This window comes from Ananas comosus, linkage group 22 (genome assembly GCF_001540865.1).
Source record: "Ananas comosus cultivar F153 linkage group 22, ASM154086v1, whole genome shotgun sequence".
Lineage (NCBI taxonomy): Eukaryota > Viridiplantae > Streptophyta > Magnoliopsida > Poales > Bromeliaceae > Ananas > Ananas comosus.
This window is the reverse complement of record NC_033642.1, coordinates 7465624-7488883: the sequence shown is the minus strand read 5'-3', so window position 1 is coordinate 7488883 and position 23260 is coordinate 7465624. Positions and strand designations below refer to the sequence as shown.

The 23260-nt window shown below is 35.4% G+C and overlaps 2 protein-coding genes across 5 annotated transcripts; one reads left to right on the top strand and one right to left on the bottom strand.

The window, feature by feature from the left end:
- Window positions 2629–10596, top strand: LOC109727452 (DNA-(apurinic or apyrimidinic site) lyase 2). 4 transcript variants are annotated; one of them, XR_002220777.1, is made up of 11 exons: window positions 2629–2851; window positions 4259–4370; window positions 5529–5765; window positions 5910–5995; window positions 6502–6617; window positions 7252–7332; window positions 7857–8057; window positions 8132–8283; window positions 8780–9546; window positions 9829–9988; window positions 10199–10596. XR_002220777.1 is itself a non-coding variant. In XM_020257586.1 (10 exons), the coding sequence occupies exons 1-10, from the start codon at window positions 2744–2746 to the stop codon at window positions 9904–9906; spliced, it is 1938 nt and encodes a 645-aa protein (XP_020113175.1). In that variant the 5' UTR covers window positions 2629–2743; the 3' UTR covers window positions 9907–10596. The 4 variants fall into 4 exon arrangements, 1 of the variants encoding a protein (XP_020113175.1); XR_002220776.1 differs by having other exon boundaries at window positions 2630–2851; window positions 10154–10596; XM_020257586.1 differs by having other exon boundaries at window positions 9829–10596.
- Window positions 11752–20550, bottom strand: LOC109727483. Its single transcript, XM_020257622.1, has 12 exons — window positions 20224–20550; window positions 18716–19041; window positions 18121–18213; window positions 17948–18038; window positions 16949–17042; window positions 15443–15537; window positions 15133–15202; window positions 14594–14706; window positions 13747–13863; window positions 12681–12757; window positions 12556–12600; window positions 11752–12459 (listed from the first exon to the last, which is right to left on the bottom strand). Exons 1-12 carry the CDS (start codon window positions 20392–20394, stop codon window positions 11934–11936), a joined length of 1818 nt encoding a protein of 605 aa, XP_020113211.1. The 5' UTR covers window positions 20395–20550; the 3' UTR covers window positions 11752–11933.

The following is a 23260-nucleotide window of genomic DNA, read 5'->3' as shown; positions in this document are numbered from 1 at the left end:
TGACACGGTACTTAACATGTGCCTCGATTGTGACTCGGTCCAATCAATCTCACGCTACTTCGAGCATCACTCGGCCCAACCTAGCCTACGTCATTTCGAACATGACTCGGCACAATCTAGCCTTCTGTCACAAGACAGAATACTGACCTCTTTAAGCCAATAGTTTACCCTAAACATATAACCTTTCTTACAGCTCAAAGATGTAGTATCTAGCATATGCTATTTGCTGCGCATTTGTATCAGAGAATAACTTTGGCCTCTGAATTATTCTGCTATCTTAGAGTTACTGCAAGTGCAGTAAGAAAAGATTAACTGAAAAGATTATGCAAGACAATTTAGTTCAAATTCAGAAACGACATAACTTCAGCGAATTGCCGAAGTAGTTGTTTCTGAATCACCCTAGAATAAACTGATTTAACTCGAACAACATTGTCAGAAATTCTCTGTCGTGCGTGTTCGACGCAGAACAAGAGACTTTACCTTGAGATACAAGAGATACAGTGGGCGGGTTTGGAGGCATCGGGCCGAGAAGATCGATCAATTGAATTCGCATCTATTTCTCGCTGCATGGATCATTATTCCCTTTTTGAGTCAGCAATGTTCCGTCTCTGAGGTGTTTGACAAATTATGAAAACCGAATACTTAAAATCAGAAGTATCATGCCTTACTGAACTGTAATTTCCTGCAGTTGCTCAGAGTTTCGAGCTCGGACGCGAGAGCTTTTTCGATTATCTGGTATTTTAGTTTTTTATGGTGATCTTTATACTTATGAACAGCTTGTTTCAATGGTACATGTCAGAGGTAATTGTTAGTTGTATGTTTGTGTTGCCTCAGTATGAAACCATACGCAGAGATGGTTAAAAAATCAAAATCAAAATCAAAATCAAACCAGCATGAACTGGGCTCAGATTTACTTGACAAAATTGTCAGCAAGTTGAGATTAAGCCGAAATTCTGGCTTGATTTTTTGAACAGGTTAAGATCTAACTAATCTCGGCTCGCCGGTTCTCAGCTCAAAATGGCTCAATTAATTCTATGTATGTACAAGCATTACAATCACTTTGTTCTTCTTCTTCTTCTTTTTTTTAAGTATTTACAAACAAACACTACTAAAAACAAAACAAAAAATGATGCTTTTAATCACCATATTACCAAATGAGTTAAAGGAGAAATGTTATTTGTATACCAAAAAATTAGGTGGAAGTTTACACCCTTCCATTTGAGAGAATTTTTTCTGTAGCTGTTATTTTTTTACAGAATTAATAATGTTTTTTATACTGCGCACAAGCATCATCTATCTATTAACTTATATGAATCTCCAATGTTTGTTGCTACGTGGTAAGTTCTTTTTCACCCTCACTAGCATATGACCCTTCTTCTTTCTTTTACTAAACTTTCAATATACATTTTAACGGTTCCACTAACCAAACTTTTAATTAGTGTGTTTAAATGATCCCGCTATATTTTCAATTAACACAAACGATTCCACTATCAAATTTTTAATTAGTATATTTAAATGGTCCCACTACCATCTACAATCCTAACCTCTTTATCTCTAATTATTCATTATGGTCATTTTCTTTCTCTCCACCGGACTTTTAATTTTTTATCTCCAATTTATTTATCAATTCTCTATTTTTCATCTTTTGCTATACACCATCGCTTCCTTCCCTCGCTTCCTCCCTCTTTCTCACTAATGCACGCCCACTTTCTCTTTCCGCTGTAACTTTTGGTGGATATACCAAATGGGATACACAAAAGAATTAATGTTTAATTACTACTATAGTTTCTACCTGCTGTAAAGTACGGGCTTCTTTATAAGTAAAATATTTTTTTAAAAAAATATTATGTTATTGTAAAATTACCTCGCCATCCTTAATTAGACTTTTTATCGTCCTATATGGTACAATATAATTGGCTTAAAATATATTTTATACGGTGTAAGTATTACATTAAAAACTTTTTCTCCATTGAGATGTTTAGGCACCATTTTTTTTCATTTTTAATATTTTTAAAACTAAGTTAATAAAAATAATATTAAAAAAATGACACGAGCAATACTACTGATACACTCAAAAATAATATGTACATCTTATACTATAAAAAATTATTATTATTTTTTTACGTGCTAACTCGGATAATAATAATTGCACTACATAAAAAAAGAGTTAATTGCATATAGATCCTTGATTGCAAATATATTCCTACAAAGTTTAATTTTTATATTTGTTTCTGTAAAAGTTCTAATATTTTAAAATATATCCCTATCTTTAGAATCCGTTTAAAAAATTTAGCTAATAATAGATTAAATATTTAAATCTGATTAGTTTATGAGATAACTCGATGTTTTTACCCCTATTATATTATCCTGTTGTAGTTTTTAAAGAAATATATTTGTGATGGTAAAATTGATATTTCACTTACTTGCTATTAAAATATAAATAATTTTTTAATAATAATAAATCAGAAGGATATATTTAAAAATATTAAAATTTTTACAAAAATAATATATAAAAATTAAATTTTATAAAAATATATTTGTAATTTATTATGTTTACATACAAATGTATGCATTTCACCTTTTTGTTTGAAAAGTACACAGATCAGCTTTTCGACTTTACCCAAAACACACTACCCCTCGTCTCCTACTTTTTTTTTTTTTGTTTTTTGTTTTTTGTGTCGTCCGTCTCTCTTCGAACCAGTCCCTAACCCTAACCCTAACCCTAGAATTTCCGGTTTTTACCATGAAGATCGTGACGTACAACGTGAACGGGCTTCGGCAGCGTGTGGCCCAGCACGGCTCCCTCCGCCGCCTCCTCGCCTCCCTCGACGCCGACATCATCTGCTTCCAGGTTCCGATTCGCCCCTTTTCCCCCCTCCGTCTCCTCCTCGATTTGATCCATAAAGGTCGGAACGTTTTCTAGGGTTCAGTTGTTGTTGCATGAATTCGCGAGGTTGTGGCAGCAACAGTAGTGAAGACTCTGTTTGGCGCCACCGAATTCAATTGGAATTGAGTGGATTCCGTAGTTGGATTCTTTCTTTTGTTATTTGGTTTAAACGATCTAGGTTGCATTTGGCATTGTTTCCCTTTTTTCTGGAATTTTTTTAATTAATAGACAAATAATATTATAATTAATAAAATAGCCCTGTACCAAAAATGTATGTATAAAATTAGACTTATCGGTGAATAAATCACTGCTTTCTAAATGCGGCAAATTATTCATCGTTTCGAAGCATTGTAATTACTTTTGATGTCTAATGCTCTACATCTTTCGGAGTTTGATATATAAAATATATAAGTTTGGTAAGAACGATAAGTTATTTATCGCTTTCACTATGCAGTGAATGATTCACCACTTTCTAAAAATGGTAAATCTTTCGTCGCTTAGGTCTAGATTTACAAATAAAAATATCGGATGGCTATTCTTATTTAAAAAAATTCTATAAACCTAGTCGCTCAAAAAATCCCTTTTTTATCTATTACAATATTAAATTAATAATTTTATATAATGAGTCCGGCTAGGATACTATCGATAGCACCAAACGTTTGGTGCTATCAAGTTTTCCGCCATTAGATTTAACCCTCTGACTATTTTCACCCGTTAGATTATATTATTAAATCAATAATTCATTCAACCCTCGGTGGCCCATATCATCCTAATCGTATATTTTTTCATCCAAGGGCCGAAAACCTAATAGCACCAATAGCTTGGTGCTATTAATAGTATTCCAGCCTAGGCCAATTTGTGTACGGTGAAAGGACTTTTCACTGTGTTGTGGTGGTTTGTTGTCATGCAATGTGCTCTAGCTAAGTGATGGATTTGACAACTAATTTGGAACATATATCTTGGACGCAAAGGGGGAAAAAAAAAAAGAAGAGTTGCTTCTAGAGCCTTTTTTTTTTTTGGTTGCCGAATAAATACTTTGGACATAAAATGGTAAGAAATCCACTATTCACTCCTACACTATTTCACGTAGGAATTCTATTTTAATAAAATAAAAGTATGGGAAACGATTGCCAAACAAGGCCCTTTTATGGCTTAATATTTTATGGGTGATGTTATATTTCTTGTTTTTTTGGGGGGGTTAATGTTCTTAAAAGTTTGCCACTTTCTTCTAATGGATGATTTTTAAAATTGCAAAGTCCAAATCTGTAACACAAATTGATACATCCACATTTTCTTAAGAAAATTATTGCCTTTTTATCTATTTGAGAATTTTTCGTTGCTCTAGTTGTATGAAGGTGATTTTTTTTACAGGAGACAAAATTGTCGAGACAAGACTTGTCTGCGGATTTGATAATGGCCGAGGGATATGAAGCTTTCGTTTCCTGCAATCGTGCTTCTTGTAGAGGACGCACAGGATATTCTGGTCAGTCGCTATTTCTTATCTGATGAATGTTCCGAATAATGTGTTACCGGTGAATCTTTGTACTCCACTCTACTCATTTTCCTTCAAAAACAATGTGTTTGAAAGGTTTATTAATTATTATATAACTTATATGCAAGCCTATAATTATACAATCCAGTAATTGCATGGAAAACGTAAAGCTTGCTCATTTTTTGAAACATGCTTCATGCTCTTTTAGTGCATGCTCTCGTATTCTAAATTCCTTCTTCTTCTTTTCTTTTTATATCGTTTTATGATCTCTCTTTCATTTTTCAAGACTTTTAAGCCTCTTTAGATTTTTCTTTGATCGTTAGTATCAATCTTTTGCGCTGCTTCTGTCATGCATTGCTCAGTACTACAGCTGGTTGAACATTAGAACTAACTATTTAGTAGCTTAATTTTCTGAGTATTTACATGTAGCTACTCAGCGATGCAATTCTAAAAGGAATAACTTTTGAACTTTAATGTTGATTACTTGGATATAACCAGGTTCTAGTAAAATTTTCTTCTCTTCCGAGATCAAAAGCTCTAGGAGAAGACAAAAAAATTGTTGTATAGGAAAGTGGTTTGTCAGTTTGTGCACATAGCGGTTTTATAGGTTGTATTGCATTTCCCGAGTTCTCTGTGTTGCCTTTTGTTGCAGTACGTGGTGTTGCCTGATGATGCTAAGGAGCCAAGAACACATACAATTGATGCCATACTGTCATTGTGATTGATATAAGTATCTTATCATCCTTCCATCAATCATTGACATATGTTATCTAAAATTATGGCTTGTTGTATGTATTACCTAATAAACACCTTAGTTTATAGCTGTATGCCTGTAACACTAGACATTTCTTTAACTTTGGCAATATCTCCACATACTTATCTCGATTTTTTTTATTCATTATCTTTGTTTTCCATTGTTTGTAAAGTTTCTTATCTGAAACTACAGAAACGTAATCTGAAACCATCAAACCACTGAAACATATGCTTTTGATTAAGGACTAAAGCCAGTTCTTGAACCATGCTGATAAGTATAGCTGTCTACTATGTAAGTTCAACAGCCATGTTTTTTTTTTTTTTTGTAAAATTTGCTTAAAATGACTATACCAATAGTTATAGTATCTGCTTTCTAATAGATTGAAGCTTTTATAGGTGTTGCAACATTTTGCCGAGTCACTTCAGCATTTTCTAGCCAAGAGGTAGCTTTACCACTTGCGGCAGAAGAGGGCTTTACAGGACTTCTTGAGCGTTTAAGAAATAGGGAGATAACAAGGGATTTCCTCCTAGAAACAGCAGAGAAGCTGGAGGATCTTGAGGATATAACAAATGAGGATTTACTAAAGGCGGACAGTGAGGGGCGCTGCATCATCACCGATCATGGATATTTTGGTGAGCCTGCTATTGCCTAACTAAGAAATATAATACTTACTGTACTACAGAAACTAGAAGTCTTATAGACTCCATGCTCTGCATCTAGGCTTGATTATTCACGTATCAAATGTCTCCTGAAATTTATTTCTGCTATTTCTGCAGTAATTTTTAATATATATGGCCCGAGAGCGGAACATGATGATGATGAACGAGTCCGTTTCAAATTGATATTTTACAAGATATTACAGGTAATCTTCTTGTTTCTAGTCAAATTTGTAGCATAAATGATAAAGGACTGACCGACTTGTTATTATTTGCTATTTGGTTGTGGTTAGAATATTGTGAATTTGCACAAAAGGTTCCGCCCTATTAGTTGCTCTTACAAGTTAAATTATTAGTAGGCTGCTGTTAAATATTTTCCATTCTGGTCGTGAGCCTTTCGTATGCCTTCCTCTTGCGTACATATTTTACTTATGGATATGTGTAATGAACTTAGTCCAAAATAAGGGGGAAGTGCATTGTCAAGATTGTTATTCTCCTACGATGCAGCTTTCACATACAGCTTTCACATAATGGTAACAAAGCATGTTAAAAGAAATAATTGCAGATCAGTTAAATTAATCAAGGACTTCTAGGCAATTGATATCTTCTTCATGTTGCTTGGCACGTGAGTGCAGGTTTTCTTTTGATTTTACAGTTTCTTTAGACATTAGTTCTAAGTTCTAACAAGGACATTTGTAACATTTCATTTTAGAAAAGATGGGAATTTCTCTTGGCTGAGGGAAAGAGAGTTTTTGTTGTTGGTGATCTCAATATTGCTCCTGCTGCTATAGATAGGTGTGATGCAGAACCAGGCTTTGAGAACAACATGTAAGCTTCTTTCTAAATCCTGTACAGGCATTTTAGTCTAGTCACTTTATGCCTAATCTGCTGTCAACCATAAGAAGTCAAGTATTTGAAGACAAACCATCGAAATTGAAGATCACATCATTTCTTCATGATGATCTAATACATTTCGATTATCTTTCATTTAATGGGAAACCTTTTGATGTGGAGTAGTTATGCATCAACATATAGGTAGATACAGTCTTTCAATACATGGTTTTTCTAAATGTTTGTTTTGAAACAAACAAAATACATGAATCTTGTAAAGCCTTCAACTAGTAGATCATAATAATCAATGAAAATGCCTATCTATATCACAATGAGTAGGTGTTACACTTGTAAGCCTAGCATGCTGGTAGTGGAAGTGAAAATTGAGTTGATTCTTGTACATATATCTATATAATTACGAAGATTCTTTTCTTTGTTGCACAGATGGTGATGGAGAATATGCTTTTATTTCATTTGAAATATCAAATGTTAACCTTTTGATATTTAGTATATCACATTAGCTAGTAAATTATAATATATTTAGTCAAACAAGTTAATTTCAAATCTATTCCAGTTCCTGCAATACTGTGTTCACCTTAGATGAGTAACAGCATTTTCTTCCACATTCTAGGTTTCGGAAATGGTTAAGATCTTTGCTAAGAGATTATGGAGGTTCCTTTTTTGATATTTTCAGATCAAAACATCCTGGCAGGTATAGTGTCCTACCTGCTCATGAAGTGTAGTTTTGTTTTTTGTGGCTATAGAAGATAATAGAAAGGAGTAATGTATTGTCACCATGTGACCAACTTAATGTCATTTTGCTCTAATATGAAGTTTTAATATGGTAATAACTGAATTTTCACCACTTTCTACTATATACAGTTACTGACATTTTTGTCCATATGGACACCAATTGAGCAATTCGAGCCACACGAGCTTGTGGCTCTGCAGTTCATCATCTATTTCGAATCATTTTGTGCTCTTTTTAGCAATATATTCCTGTCCAAAAGTTGATAAAATGAATTTATCAGGAACTCTGGTCTTGTTTCTCTTTATGTTATAGCTCCTCTTGTTTAAATGTACCTTAAATCTAGCTTTACCATTTCAATAGAAGTGTTAGATTTTCTTTAACCTTTATGTTCAATAGGTAACCATCATGTATGCAATCTTATCACCATCTCGCTTCTTATTGTGTAAAATATGATAAATGTTTCTGTTTCCATTAATCTGATTCAGAGAGGGAGCGTACACTTGTTTTTCGCCACGCATTGGAGCTGAAGAGTTCAATTATGGTTCCAGAATTGATCATATTCTTATGGCCGGACCGTGCCTGCACCAAGATCATGATCTAGAGGGCCATAACATTCTAAATTGCCATGTGAAAGACTGTGACATAATGGCTCAGTTTAAAAGGGGAAATTCCGACAATACCCCAAAGTAAAGTCAATGCCGATATATTGAATGTGTGCAGTTTTCCACGGTTTGTCTATTATACTCCTTGCTACCTGCAGGTGGAAAGGTGGGAGGACTACCAAACTAGAAGGATCTGATCATGTGCCTGTTTATGTTGTATTGAGTGGTCTACCTCTTCTTCCAGTGCACAACACTCCGCCTCTAGCCGTGAGATATATCCCTGAGGTTCGCGGATGGCAACAAACTATTGGTGAGAAAACTGTTAATGTATCTCTCAAAACAAACCAACTTTATATGACTTTGACTCCTGAGTAAATTGGTCTGGCCGAAGGATTTTGTGAGAAGTTCAGATAAGAATGAACTGTCAAAACATTTATAATTTAGTAGGTCAAACAGTTAATTGTAGGTGTATTCAATCTTGTAGTCTTGCAGGAAAGATTACAGTTTTTTTCCTATGAATGCCAGGAACTTGATATTTTGGTATTACTCTGTTAAGCTGTACGTTGTAGTTGCCATTTACATTTTCTTATTCGTTACACATTTATCTTATTTATTACATGAAGCATGATAAAGATAAAATTTTTGATAAGCTCAATCTCATTTTCTGAATATACTAATTAGCATGCTGTATACGTTACCCATGTCATTATTGATGTGTTATTTGTGTAAGAGGAGCCAGACTGATAAATACTTTATCAATATTTTCTGCTTTTTAATTTCAGTTTATTTTCCTTCTGTGCATGCAGTGTCATTCCTTGTGAAAGGACAAACATCCAAACATCAGCTAACTTCAAATACATCATCAGTCAAGAACACAGCAACTGAGAATTGCAGTGAATGCCCAACATCAACTCAAGATTGTAGAATAACATCCAAGCATGAAGTTGTACCTGGTGCATCTCGCTTCTCTTTAGCTCAAGAACTTCCTAACACAAATTACAAAAGAAGAATTGATCCAAGCATCGATGACGATTTAAGAATTGATCCAAGCATCGATGACGATTTAAACCTCATTCTTAGCAATTCTGAAACAACCAAAGTGATGGTGGAAAGTGAGAAAGAAGCCTCCTTATCTCCTTGCAAGTTGACAGTGAATAAGAGGGCTAGAAAAACTGCATCTTCTCAACTTACAATTAAGTCCTTTTTTCAGCAACCCAAGAACACTGGTGCTTCACTTCCTCCATCAGATTCTAGAAAAGAGGGTGATGAATCACCTGGCAAAATAGAACCAAATAGAAATCAAAGTAATCCGGAAGATATTGAAAGCAGTAGCTGTTCAATGCGCAAGGACAATAGCAATGGATCAACTGTTCAAGATCAGGGGAATGGAGATCAATGTTGTTCTCTGAAAACGGAGAAGGATAATTATGCTAGTAGGGAGTGGCAAAGAATTCAAGATAAAATGAAGATGAGCTTGCCACTCTGCAAACGACATGGTGAGCCTTGTGTTCCGAGATCCGTCAAGAAAGGTCCCAATATAGGTCGCCTATTCTACGTCTGTGCTCGTGCTCAGGTACTTGGCTTATAACTTGGTGCAGTGCTTGATGTTATTATTTATTAGCTCTTAACTAGGAATTAAGAGAGAAAGTAAATCACGAGGATGAGATTTTGCCCATTCGATAGTTAACTCAATAAACTCCCTTTAAGTTCGTCATCATGATGTTGCCATTGGAACTAGGCATCCGACTGAGAATCGGTCGGCCTCATACTTGCCATGCTTTTATGTACTTAACCATTGTTTGATTGTTTCAACCACACATTGTATGAGTAATATGATTTAAATGCCTTGTATCAGGGACCTGCATCTAATCCGGAAGCAAATTGTGGTTACTTCCAATGGGCATCTCTAAAATCTAAAGAGAAACGAAGGTGAACGATTTGCCGGATTTATTTCTTCACAATTTCTTCACTGCTAACTCAATGGCACCAATAAATTCGCTGCCTCAATTGCCCCAGTAAGTTAGCATCACTCCTTTATTTCAACTTTATATGTATTCTACAACATCACCTGTATGGTTTGCCCCTTTGTTTCATCGAGCACACATATATGAGGATAGTATTTTTTGTTTAATGCTTGTAAATTCTGTTGAAATAAACTGTCGGTAAATATTGTTCATTAGGTTAAAAGATTACCATCGCGGCGACAATTTCTTGGGTTTGTGCAGAATATTTCAGGCTGACCAATATGTGGCCAAGATACTGAGAGCTCCCTGCTTCTGTTGGGTTTGCATCTCTTTATCAATTGCGACCATCGGCAATAGAGCGAATTTTGATGAAAACAGATATGGTGAGGTGAAAGAAATCAGGAAGTTCATTGCAGTGGGAGTAGCTTACTCCCACAGTCGATAATTTTAGCTCTGTACAAAAAAAATGTAGGCAATCATCTACCCAATTCCTCCAGTGAAAGAACTTGTGAGGAGTGCTTGTCTTTTTCCTTCTTTTTTTTTTTCCCTTGCTGTTAGTTTTTGACTATGTATTGATTGCAAAATAGCTTGTAGTAGTAGACACTATATATTTACTGGTGTTTATAGCTGTTCTTTGTTTACTCATTGGCCGAGAATTATTATCTGTCTCCATTGTCTCATAGTGAGTGTATTTTCACTTCGTTTCTACACCACACTTTTTCTTTTTCTTCTTGTGTGTCGAAATATTAAATAAACTTTAATTTTTATACAGCAGCCGTATATATTTGCAATCAAAAGCAGTTGGAAATAATTCATGTATTCCATCAGTAGTTAGGGAATTCTAAACATAGCATTTTGTTGCAAATAGTTTCCTGTGAACTTAGAGATGTTCAGATTTTAACAAGTAATTTCTATTAAGGTGCCGTTGATTTAGAAATAAGAGAGGGACGCTGTAGCTGCTTACTGAGATAGGGCATAGAGAGTTTGAAATTCTTTGTACTCTTTTGAGTACGAAGTTATAAAAAGAATGGTTGGAAAGGGCTTTTTCTACGATTAGGTTTTATTGAAATTTTAATTTGCAAATGTAAGCAGATGCATTTGTGTGTTGGTAGTGTAGTCTATTTAGAATGCGGTAAATAATTTACTGTTTTTGTATCTTCACATTACCGTTACCGTGTTGACCACGCTGTACATTACTCAGCTGGTACTATCGACTGCTTATAAGGCGCAAGTCTGTTTTTACAAATATAAATTTTGATTAGCCTAATTTTTTAAAGAAAGTCTAGTTTGAAAGCGCAATGGAGTTCGATAGAAAAATAAGCTTTTTTTTCTTTAACGAACAACTCTGCTTAAACAGCTCTATAGAAAAATAAGCTTCTTTTTCTTTACCGAACAACTCTACTGTTCTACTTAAACAGCTCTGCACAAAAGCTTCTATAGAGCCATGAGTGTCCAAATGCTCATTCGAACAACTTTATGGCCTACATTGGTCTATACGTCTCTTTTCTTTTGTTTGTGTGTGCATGTGCACGCGTTTACACAAAACCAACTCAAACATCATTATCCTGCAAGCTCCTACAGGATCAGAAGGGTTTTAAATTCATCGGAACGAACTTAGCAGCTTACATTGGCCTTTCCTTCATCTTCTTCTTGGATCCATCTCTTATTTTAGAAAGGCCGACGTCCAATCTAAGGCCCGGTAGTTCGACGCTATCTTCGGGTAAGAGCATGTGTAACCTGAAACCATTAATCTTACATTTCGTTACCAAATAAAGCACGACCTAGTTCCAGAAAAATGCAGGAGACTGCAGAAATAGGGATGTCAGACTGCTGTAGAATGCTGCCTTAGCTCCAATTATGAACAAAACCTCTCTCTGTACTTAGTAATATGTACAGCAAAAGAAATCTAAGGTGCGGCAATATTACATATACATGGTAAACTATAAAAAATACATCACTTTGTTACAAGTGGGGAGAAAAGGCAAAATGAGGAGCTCTAACAAAATGGGGCGGAGTGTGGATTCATAGTATCCAGCCCATCCATTACATCCAACACCATCCTCTTCTCGAGGTGCGAATTCAAGGCCTCAATGAACTCTCTTGCTGGAGAATTCCCGCAACTCCTGCTTAAACCCTTATTCCTATGCGCTCTTTCGGCTTCCCTTCTCGTACCTTCGAAACTTCTGCTTCTTCTGTGTATATACTTGTTTGCACCAATACATTCCAACAATTCTCTCTCCCCTTCGCAAATTTGACTTGTACCGCAATCATCTTTCGTGCTGCGTACCATAGATGAGCCCTCGTTGGCTTCTTCAGGCAGCGAATCTCCCTTTTGGAGCCGACACGAAGCTTGCTTTATGGAGTTGAGCCCATATCCCCTCGTTTTGACCTGGAGGACAAGATGGTGGAGCCATACCACCAATTCGAGTATGTATTGCTCCGTCTTCTCCTTATCCGCATGATGAAGCGTCTGGATGCGAGTAACAGTGCTTTGGTGGACGGGCTTCTTATTTATTTCAGTCCTGCAAATAAGAGATAATCAGTAATTTACTCATACTGTCCGGTGTTAATTCATTAGAGGAATCAAATGGAAGTGTAAGAGAAGGCTTAAAACTCACCCGATGTTCGCCCACTCTCCAACCCATCCAAAACCTTGATGTGCTCTGTCCAATTCAGATGAAAAATCATGAGGAAGTGGGAAACTTGAAGCGAAATGACATTTTCTGCTATGGGTACAACTTACCTGATTGTATTTTCTGCTATAGGTACAATCCAACGAAGAGTCTTCTGCATCTCGGTTTTGATTTGAGCAACAGTGTACTGCAGAAAGAAAATTGCAAGTTATAAATCATGAAAAGAACTCATCCCAGAAATGACATTTTCAACTTTCTTTACCCATGCACTCGGAGTTTCTTAGATGTTATAAATTTGTTCAATGTAATATTACAGAAAGGTACGCAGAATATTTCCAGTTTAAGCAAGATATTGATCAACGAACAACCACCAGACTGTCAAACTATCAAATCTGACAGTGCTCAAGATATTTTTTTTGTTTTTTTGCTTCTCTTTCAACGAAAAGCAGTAAGATATCCTTGAAATCCATACCACAATATTCAAGCCTTAAACTTTCTATATTTCCTACTTGAATCTAGAAATACTTTCTTTCAAACGGTCCTGGAAACACTAGTCTTTGCCTACAATTTTCAGGTGTACATCTTTCAGAAACGATAAATTTCTCAAGTACCCAAATTCTATGTTCATGTTCGGATGGTCATTTTATTCTCTTTGCAGTTTGACATCAATTGATACTGTTTCATCGTGTATGATAAGCCACATGTGCATTATGGCAAACCCCTCTGAAGCTAATGGCAACAACTATAAAGAGATCATGTTGGTGAACGCTTACTTCAAAGATTGTCGAGTAAAGTAAAAAAGTTCAGCGACTAGCGACCTAATTTACCCTGTAAAACTACTAGACAACTAAATGTTTGATAGCAAAAACTTATATATTTACCTTTTATTGCTAGGCTAAGTGCTTTACTGACTCTAGATGTGTTTCATGTGCTTGTTCCAGAGTCTATTGGGCTTCGGCAAGGAAAGGCTTTTTGGCACGCATTTAAGGCATGCTATAAAAGTAGTGACTGCTCTTATGGTTAGGATTTGTTGTATATACACCTCGCAACAGTATGGTGACATTTGTATGCGTAAGCAAATGGGCTTTGAAATTTGTTTTTTTCACTAAAAAACAAAAGAAAAACTAAGCGAGAATATTATCTTTAAGGAATGTGAAACAGATTACGTGACAATACCTCCTCTTTAGCATCAAACGATTGCAACCGAGAACGCAGAGTTGACTTCACTGCTGTCGGTAGACCGTGGTATAAGTTGTCCCTGGTACTAGGAGGAAGGGAAAGTGGTCGACAAACCTGTGTGAGGAAATAATTTGGACCATCATATCAAACAAAAAGCTTTTTGCCTAAAAAAAAAAAAAAAGAGGACATAGATGCTTCAAATTACATAATGCAATTATAGGCAAGTGTGCATCCAGCAGAACTATGCGCAATCCAATGTAGACATATATGCACCTGTATGCATTTTCTACTTTATGCATGTCTCAGAACATGCAAGTGTATTTGAGCTCAAGAACACCATATTTTCTCTAAATTCCTCAATAACAAGAATATTAACAATTAAAATTATTTTAGAAAGATGGTATTCCAGGATGATTCTACCAGCACAAAACAGTTTTATGTGAAGCATGTCAAGTCTAGTAAGACTTTAGTATGTTGATTGCCTTAACATTACCCTCTTATCTGTTATTTCACCATTTTACAGGGGGAACATGAAAATAATTTTATTATAATTCAGAACTAAGATATGAAGTTTAAAATCTACAGTAATACAAGTGCAATTAGACCTTATTGCTCTAATAAATAAACATCATTGCAGGAAAAGTGGTGACATCAATCCAATCTATCAATGTAAGGTTATTAGACATCACCCTCATTCAAATAGTTGCGAAGCAACACATGAATATTAAACAATTGAATAAACAACACAATCCCGTTACAAGTGAAACTATGTAATGACGTCAGAAATGAAAGAAAACAATTAGTAAACATTATGTTTTAATCAAACAGCTGCGTTGATACTTACTATGTTATCAATTTGGTTGATGATGTTAGCATAATGTAATGCAAGGCCGCAAGCACCTAATCGTCTATCTTGAACTGGCTCATTGTCAAGAAAGTTGGCACTTGCCAAAATACCTGCCCAGTTAAATGATACAATACCAAATTTTTAGGAAGATAGAGGATATGTATAATACAGATTATAACAAGGAAAACACACATTATATGTCTATAATCTAAATTTTCAAGCACAAAACTACCTTGAGATAAGGATTACCAGTATTGTAAGAAAATAGAACAGCTATGTCGTTTTTTTTTTCACTAGGTGTTTGGCAAACATCAAATAATTGAGAATATTTTGCAAAGTTTTTCATGACAAGACAACTAGCTAGAAGACATTCTGTATGATACCCAGTCAACAGTTTGCATTATTAGTACAACCTACGAATAATTTATAAATTGACTACAAGGATAAGTCAGCTTCTATAAAGTCATATAACCAATGAACAGGAAAACTAAAATATATTTATCTAAGGATCATATACTGAAGGTTGACACACGCACCAGAATTACAAAATGCCTCTGTAACTTGCTTGTGTAAGAATATGACAATATTAACAAGTTTTTCCACAACCTGCAGAGAATCCCACACAATATAATTGACATTAGTATCATGGAGAAATATAGACATCCAAGTTCAATTTATTCTGTACTTTAGTAATTAAAAAAATGTTAACAGTGGAAAAAATCAGACAAATAAATAGTTAATAACTTCTGAAAAATCAAAGTAATGTGCAAATGAATAAGAGCACCATCAAGACTAAATCTATATTCATAATGGCATGGCATAATTACCGCCATACTAGTTAATTACCTCCTCCAAATTTCTTGACCACAAAGATTTCTTCTTCAAACTCTTTACAAGTTTCTTTTGGCGTTTCAGTTCACTTTGCAATATCATAAAAGTTTCTGCCAAAAGAAAAGTAAAAGGAAATGAGTTAATTTCAGTGATAAGTAGTGAATACATTAAAAGAAGAAAAACCACTACGACATGAATTATGATCTACGCAAATATGGAATTAAAAAAAAAGAAAAGAAAAATAAAAAGTACTCGAAAGACAAAGTTCCTCTATCAAGTTATACAGAAGAACTGGATTAGATAATTATCAGAATAAAGCGTCATCCATAGATATTTTAGTATAGGCCCATCTTAGCACTAACTTAAGGAGGAACATTGTGCTACAAAGAACCAAGAGTAAAAAAGAAAATTTAGTCTATGGTAAGGATGAAGCTTAAGAAAAAGCTTCGCTTGAGAAAAGCGAAGGTTGATATAAATATACCAGTAAATATTTCTATTGGATTAATCATATACATGTGATTTGAAGCCAGCAACTTAACCTTCATGCCCGAAATTATCAACTCTTTGAACCTCAAAGCACCATAAGCTTGACTATTATGAGAACCTTCATCTGAAACGAAAATGCTTTTTGGACATCGAATTCCTTCCGTAAGATAGGTGTCTTTCTAGGGAAATTTACATCTGATTAAACTCACCTTCTATTACAAGAAATATAATCTTTAAAAGAAGGCCTTAGTTAATATGTAAGTAAGAGGGCAGGCATTGAAAATACTCATGTCTAAAATCTTTTGTCAAAGTCATAAGAGAAAAAAAAAAGGTTTGACTTGAAAAGAAAGAGCTTACTAAATTTTATCTAAAGTCTCTTTTTGAATTGGTCCCTACATAATACACCCTTTGAAAATGAAGATTAATCATGCCTGTATTTGTCCAAGGAACAATCTTTCAAAGATGCATAGAAAAGATCAAGTGTAGTCCAGTTTCCATGAACCATCTCACCTCTTAATTCCAATAGCAAGTATCTAAGTCCTCGAGGTTAATGACATCAAATTTTAAATCCAATTTAGTCCTGAAATTTTAGGGAAAACGATTCTAGAAAGAATTTAAAATTGAGCAGAAAAATCAGTTACTTAATTTCTCGATCATAAAATGATAACACAGTAAAGCATATAGTGGTGAATGATGAACAGTAGTTTGGTTAGTATAGAAATCAATAATGATTGAAGTTAAAACAAAAATATTCATTAGTCAAAGAGTCATTTTGCTGTGCATGTGTGAAGGCACAAGTAAAAGAACCAACACAAGGGAATTAAACTCGTTCTTCTAACGCAACCCACGGATTTCCAGTATAGACCACGTGATATTGAGCTGGAACCTGACTGCAGAATTATTAGTCCTTTCTATTAACAATACCGTTTCTTAATTGGTCCTTGGCAGGCCCTAAGGTTTCATTTTAATGTTTCAACAGAAAAGAAAAAAAAAAAAAACTTTTAACAAAGTCCGAATATTAAAAATTATGTTTACCCTTTCTAACTGTAGGTAGAGATTCTTCCTCCTGATACTTCCTTTGGTAATCCTGCTCAAATCTGTCTAGCGCATGTAACTCATGGTAGAGCTCCTATTGCATATAAGATGAGTCAGTTGCAAGAAATAAAAGAGCAAAAAGAGGATAATCTCATTGTAATTCATTACGGCCTATACGGAAAGCTCGAGAACAGGAGTGCACGCACTGGCCATTATGAAGTTTATAAATTTAAGTGTGCTAAATATAGGTTAATTCCATGAAAAGTAAGTAATCAGCCATTAAATCTCACTATTCCTAAATGTTTTGTTTTATTAAAGCCTATGCATATAGTTAAATAAACGAATACTTTCTCTGGCCATTGCTTACCAGACTAGTTAGTTGTCTTTGTCAGATAATCATGCTTTGAGTGGCTTTGATGTACATAAAGGGGAAGCCACAAGAACAACACTAAGGAGAGGATACCAATAACAAAATATCTTGCCTTTCGCAGAGAGAACAATTTGATTGATGCAACATGTTCAGAGCTTGTAGCTTAAAAAATCTCAACAAATCTATTTAACTAAAGGGAAAATCGCAAAACAACATATTTTAGTTTCTAACTGAAAAGGCAAACTATGGGTGCAGAATAGACAACAAAGCCATAGTCTAATGACCATATGGTAGAACATATGTTTAAGCAGGAAGATAAAAGACTTAATTATCAACTCCTAAAGTGAGAGATTTCCAGATTGAAGTGCCAAAGATGTGCATCCTCATATCCTTCTATAGGCTGCCCACCATTTTAATAGCTCTACAAGTCATAAATGTCCTAAGATTAATGAGATCGGACTGAAAAGATCATCTCTGTGAGTAACTAACTGTAGTATAATTTGCTAAAACAAGCAGCAAAGGACAATAGAAAAGAGTATGCAAGTCATGATATGTTACAGTATTTAGCTCAATTCAAAAGTTCAAGAATCACTAAGCAATGAGATTTATGTTTCTCACAGTATACGTACAGAGGTATTCTGAGCCAAGTTTATCAATTGTTGCACTGTTGTTTCAATCTCTTCTTTTGAATGGTCCTGAGGTGAACGATCTGAGCACAATCTGAATATAAAATAAAAATATCAAATCAAGAAGAACTGTTGTCAATTTAGGAGAACTGTAAGTGTTGCACTACATGACATACTTCTGAAAATAACGCCCTAAATTGTGCCATATAGGATCTTTACAGAGGTCACCAAATCTGATCACTTCCCTGGAGAAAACAGCTAGTTCTTCCCTGTAAAAGTGACATTTTGTAGGCCATATTAGCACTTTAGCAGTCATTCACACAATTAAGATAATAGAATGGAAATATTTTTTTGGCGGGGATTTCTACACATAAACTCCTCAATACATGTATTTGCACATGTATCCATCTAAAATCAAGATTTCTGTTATACTTTGCTTAGAAATAGCCCACATAAGCAAAGATGTTCTTCCAATCAACTTTCTGTTACAAAACATTGGAACCATAATGGAAAATTTGTTATAGATCATTATGGCCCTAAATAGTCTGCACTAATGTCCTTTGGACAAAAGCTTTCACACCCAGTGGCTTTAAGGATTACTAATGCAGGAAGAGGGTAAAGACGCCAATACCATATGCTTTAAGGGTATCCATGTATTCATCTTTGGCGGTGCATATGCAAATACATGTAAATTATGAGAATTATAGATGCAGAAACACCGATTCTTTTAAAGAAACAAAAAAAACCTTGCAGTCCAAATTCAAAGCATACCTCTTGTCAGCAGCGGCAATTCGTAGTAGCTCGTTGTCGTCTGACGAGATCAATATTCGTACTCCCTCTGATTGCAATATTTCTTCCTTCAAGTATGTGAGATTCTCATCAGAAAAGGAGTTCCATAAACTGGCAGCTTTAGCAATTGTGTTTGCAACTTCAAATGCCAGGATGAATATTTGATTTCCTCGAACAGTAATTCCAGAGACAAATCCACTGCTATGGTTCAAACTTGTCATGCTACTCCCAAGCGTATCTAAAACGTCCACAGCTTTCTCGAGACCAGCAATTCCAGCTCTCCCAAAAATTGAAGTTGTTTCTGACAACTGAGCAAAACATGTCATGTTAGTACCTGTGAAATTACAGTTTCTTTCCATTTGCTGAAAACATTGCAAATTGCTTGTTGTAACTATAACATAATTTAAAAGAACAACATAATTTTCAGTAGGATTGTTAAGTAAATCCAATCAAGTCTTGTTCCACATAGCAAGAGGAATTGTTGAGAGATGTTTGTTGCATGCTATCATCTAAGTACTTTTAACTTCTTGCATGCTATCCTTCTGCATATTTTAACTTCATGCATGCTATCCATCTAACGATTTCAACACATTACTGATTTCAATAGATTCTGGATAAGCTGCATCTTGATGCACTTGTCCAAATCTCTCAAAGGCACCTTTTAAAAGTACTTCAGCAATAACACTCATGCATGCAAAAGCATCCAGGTGATGGTGTTTGCCTCGTCCAACTCAAAACCTCGGAAAGGTAGCCATGGCGGAATTACAAGTTCTAGTGAAGTAACTAAAAAAAGTGTGCATCTAGCATCTTCTCAACTCAAGGCACATTCTGGTCCATCCAATATAGTTTGATATTTCATTATCACATGCTTCTTAGCCACCAAGTTCCGTATCCTATTAACCTGGAAAAAACCAGAGCGCATAAAAGAACAACTTTCCTTTAGTATCCCAAATCCAATTTTCCACATCTCAGGATACCTACTATTTTGCTCTAGTACCTGGCTTCCATCCATAGTCAAGTCACAAATAAGTGACAAAAGAACTTCCTTAAATGAAAATAGAAGCTTTTATGGCCAATTCCATAGATGTCGTATGCTTTGTTCACCAATTGAAAAACTCTTACCACCATGAATCCTTAATCAGTGAGTGCTTTATTTCTCACTCTTTCCACCATGAATCCTTAATCAATAAAGCTACTAAATTCTCAAGCTCCGGTACCCTTTTTTGGCTTCCATGTTGGATTAACAACTCGTATTCTCTCAACTTTATGGCGATCCAATCCAATCCAACCATAGCTATTTCACTAAGATAAACCGTATCCGGATAATTAAGCTTACATCTCTATCCCACCTCCATAATTGAGCTAGAAAAAGATACTTCAAATCATCTCCCAAGCTCCCCAAAGCTTCAAATCGCACTAGAACAAAAGATCCCTAGCACAACGAAAAGATCAAACAGAGGAAGCACAAAGAAAGGCGAAAAAGGAACCACCTTTCCGGCTCCGGCCTTCGCCGGCTTGATCGCGAGCTCGCCGGAGTCGTAGCCACGACACGCGCTCTTCCGCGTCGCCGCGAAGCCGACCTCGGATCCATCCTCGACCGCGGGGATCGCCCCCTCCACCTCCACCGCCGCCTCCCTCTGCCTCGAGCAAACGCACCCCATTCCTCTCGCGATTCCTCTCGCGAACTCGCAGAGGAAACCCTAATTCCCCGAGAAATCGAACCCTAGAAATTCCCCCTCCTCGCTCCCGATTGGGGTCCGCTTTTATGTACGCATTATGCGGCCCCCCTCTTCACACCCTCTTCGACACCTTTTTTTTTTTTTTTTTCCTTTTTTTTCTTCCTCGTCTCCGTCATCTTGCGTGCTTTAGAATTGACTCATTTCGCGCGCGCGCGCGCGCGCCGAGTTGTGTGACTCGGTGTGAATCCGCGGTCGGGTTTGGCGGGCGGGAATTTACGATTTTACCCCCTCACCCTCAAATAATTTACGGTTCTGCCCCTCCGTCCGTGATACGGTGTTCGGCCCCACGGAGAGGGAAAGGGACCCGAGAACCGTTGCGGCACGGCACCGCGGGTTTAAACGGGTCGGATCCCAAATCCGAAAATATTTAAATACGGATTGAAATTTTATTATCCCGCTCGGATTCGGATTCAGATTCGGATTCAGATTCGAATTATCCAAACCCGAATCACCGAACTTGGTATATTTTTAATATGCAATGTCCATGTTAAATTCATATTTTGATGTATTATTTTTTTGATTCTTTTATAGATTTTGAAATATCTTGATAAATATCTTTTGCTCTTAGTGCTATATATATTTTTTAAATATTCAATCTATATTTGTACCCGCCGAGTATCTGATCCAATCTTAACCTATTTTTTGGTATCCCATTAATTAATATCTAAATCCGTATTCGGATTGGAATTAAAAATAAATTAAACTATAAATATCCCCTGTGGTTTCACACTTTCTCACTTTAGTGCTCTGTGATTTAAAGTGTATTAAGTTAGCCCATGTGGTTTCGCATATTCTCACTTTAGTATCTTGTGGTTTAAGGTGTATTAAATTAGTGCCATGTGATTTTATTTTTCTCTTTTTATTATTCATTTCACTAATTTTTTTCGTTAAATCGGTCACAAAATTAAAATCAAAGAGTACTAAAATGAATATTCGATAAACTTATATATTGTACCTAAGTTTTTTGTATATAATTTAACGAAATATTAACGGATGAAAAAAAATCAGTAACAAAATTAAAACTAAATGGTACTAAAGTAAATATTCGATAAACCTAGGTAGGGTATCTGAAATTTTTTATATATAATTTAATGAAATATTAACAGAGGAACCGACGAAAAGTGAAAAATAAAATCACATGGTACTAAATTGATACACTTTAAATCACAGGATACTAAAGTGAGAAAGTACAAAACCACATGGTACTAAATTGATATACTTTAAACCACAGAATACTAAAATGAAAAAATACGAAATCACAGGGTGGTATTTGAAGTTTTTTCCTTAAACATATAGATATAGATATGCATATGAATTGAATGCTATCGGATCCATACCCAACCCATTATCATCCGTGCACGGTACTCGCGGTTTCGGATGTGGTTCGGTCTCGACCATATATATCCACTTTCCGATATGGACTATTTTATTTATCTTAATCATGTAAATAGTACGAATCTCAAAGCTGTATGAAAAATGAATGAGACAATTTGACGTTTTGGACAATCCCAACCAAATTTTTGTTTTTTTTTCAAAGCTGGAAAAAAAGAAAGTCTCTGTTGTGACGTGGGACCCACACGACCAATCGATTATATTCCAAGGAGAAAAGAGAGTATTCCCTGGACCAGGTCTATAGACCGAGCAAAACAAAAAACACAAAATTGGCTAATTAATATTACAACCATTTGCACTTTTAAAACTAGGCTAGAATACTATTAATAATATTTTATCCTTAAATAATTTTTATATAGAGAAATTTATTAAATCCGATCATTAATTTCTAACTTAGTGTTACTCAATTTTATGAATTTAATTTATGTATAGTAAAATGAACGGACATAACCTTCAATTTCTTTTTTTTTATTGATTCAAATTATCATAACTATTGTAGAATTTTGTATTGGATCGTTGGTGCTAACCGTTAATTCAAAAGCTCGAGCTATTAGAAATATACAATTAATTTATTTAATGCGTACAGACACAACGTTCAGGATCTCGATTATGACTCGGTCCAATCAGTCTCACGCCATATCGAATGTAACTCGACCAAATCCGGCCTCCCGCCACAGAATAGCATACTATAATTTATTTCAGCCAACATTTTATTTTTTTATTATTTTAATATTACGTTTTAAACAAATGCGATTCATAGTAAGAACCATGCTCTACTGCGCGCAATAGCTCTGAACGTGCATATTTATAGGATTTAATCATTTGGCCTTCTCAGATACTGGTAATAGATCAATTTGGGATATAATTATTAACAAACAATGTGGTGGACCGGGTTCACGGAAACCGTTTTTATCAGGAACGACAGTCTGGGCCCAGTAGGCGCGTGGGGGATGGCAGTCTGGCTTTTTGAAAATCAGGTGCAGGTCGGGAAAAGCAGGTGTGAAATATTTTTTATGTTCAGACTGACATTTAAAGATTCCAAATTATTGAAAGATCAGCAGATCCTCTCCAATGCAGGCTTTAGGGAACTTCACAAAACTTGCTTAATTAATTATATTTGGATAAACAATGGTGGGTCAACATAGAAGTTTGTAGATGTCACAAAAATTCTACTAAATCAATGTTGGAAAATATTAAAAAAAAAAAAAGTGGCAAACCAATGGTTTACATCTTGATTGTGATAGCAAGTGGGGCACAAATGGTTTATATTTATGGGTTCGAGCTCCAGACGGAGAAAATTCTAGATAAAATTGTCGTGGACTGTACTGCGAGTCGTTACAATATTGTGTGAAGAATCATTCTCGAAAAAAAATAATAATAATAATTTAGCGCACAA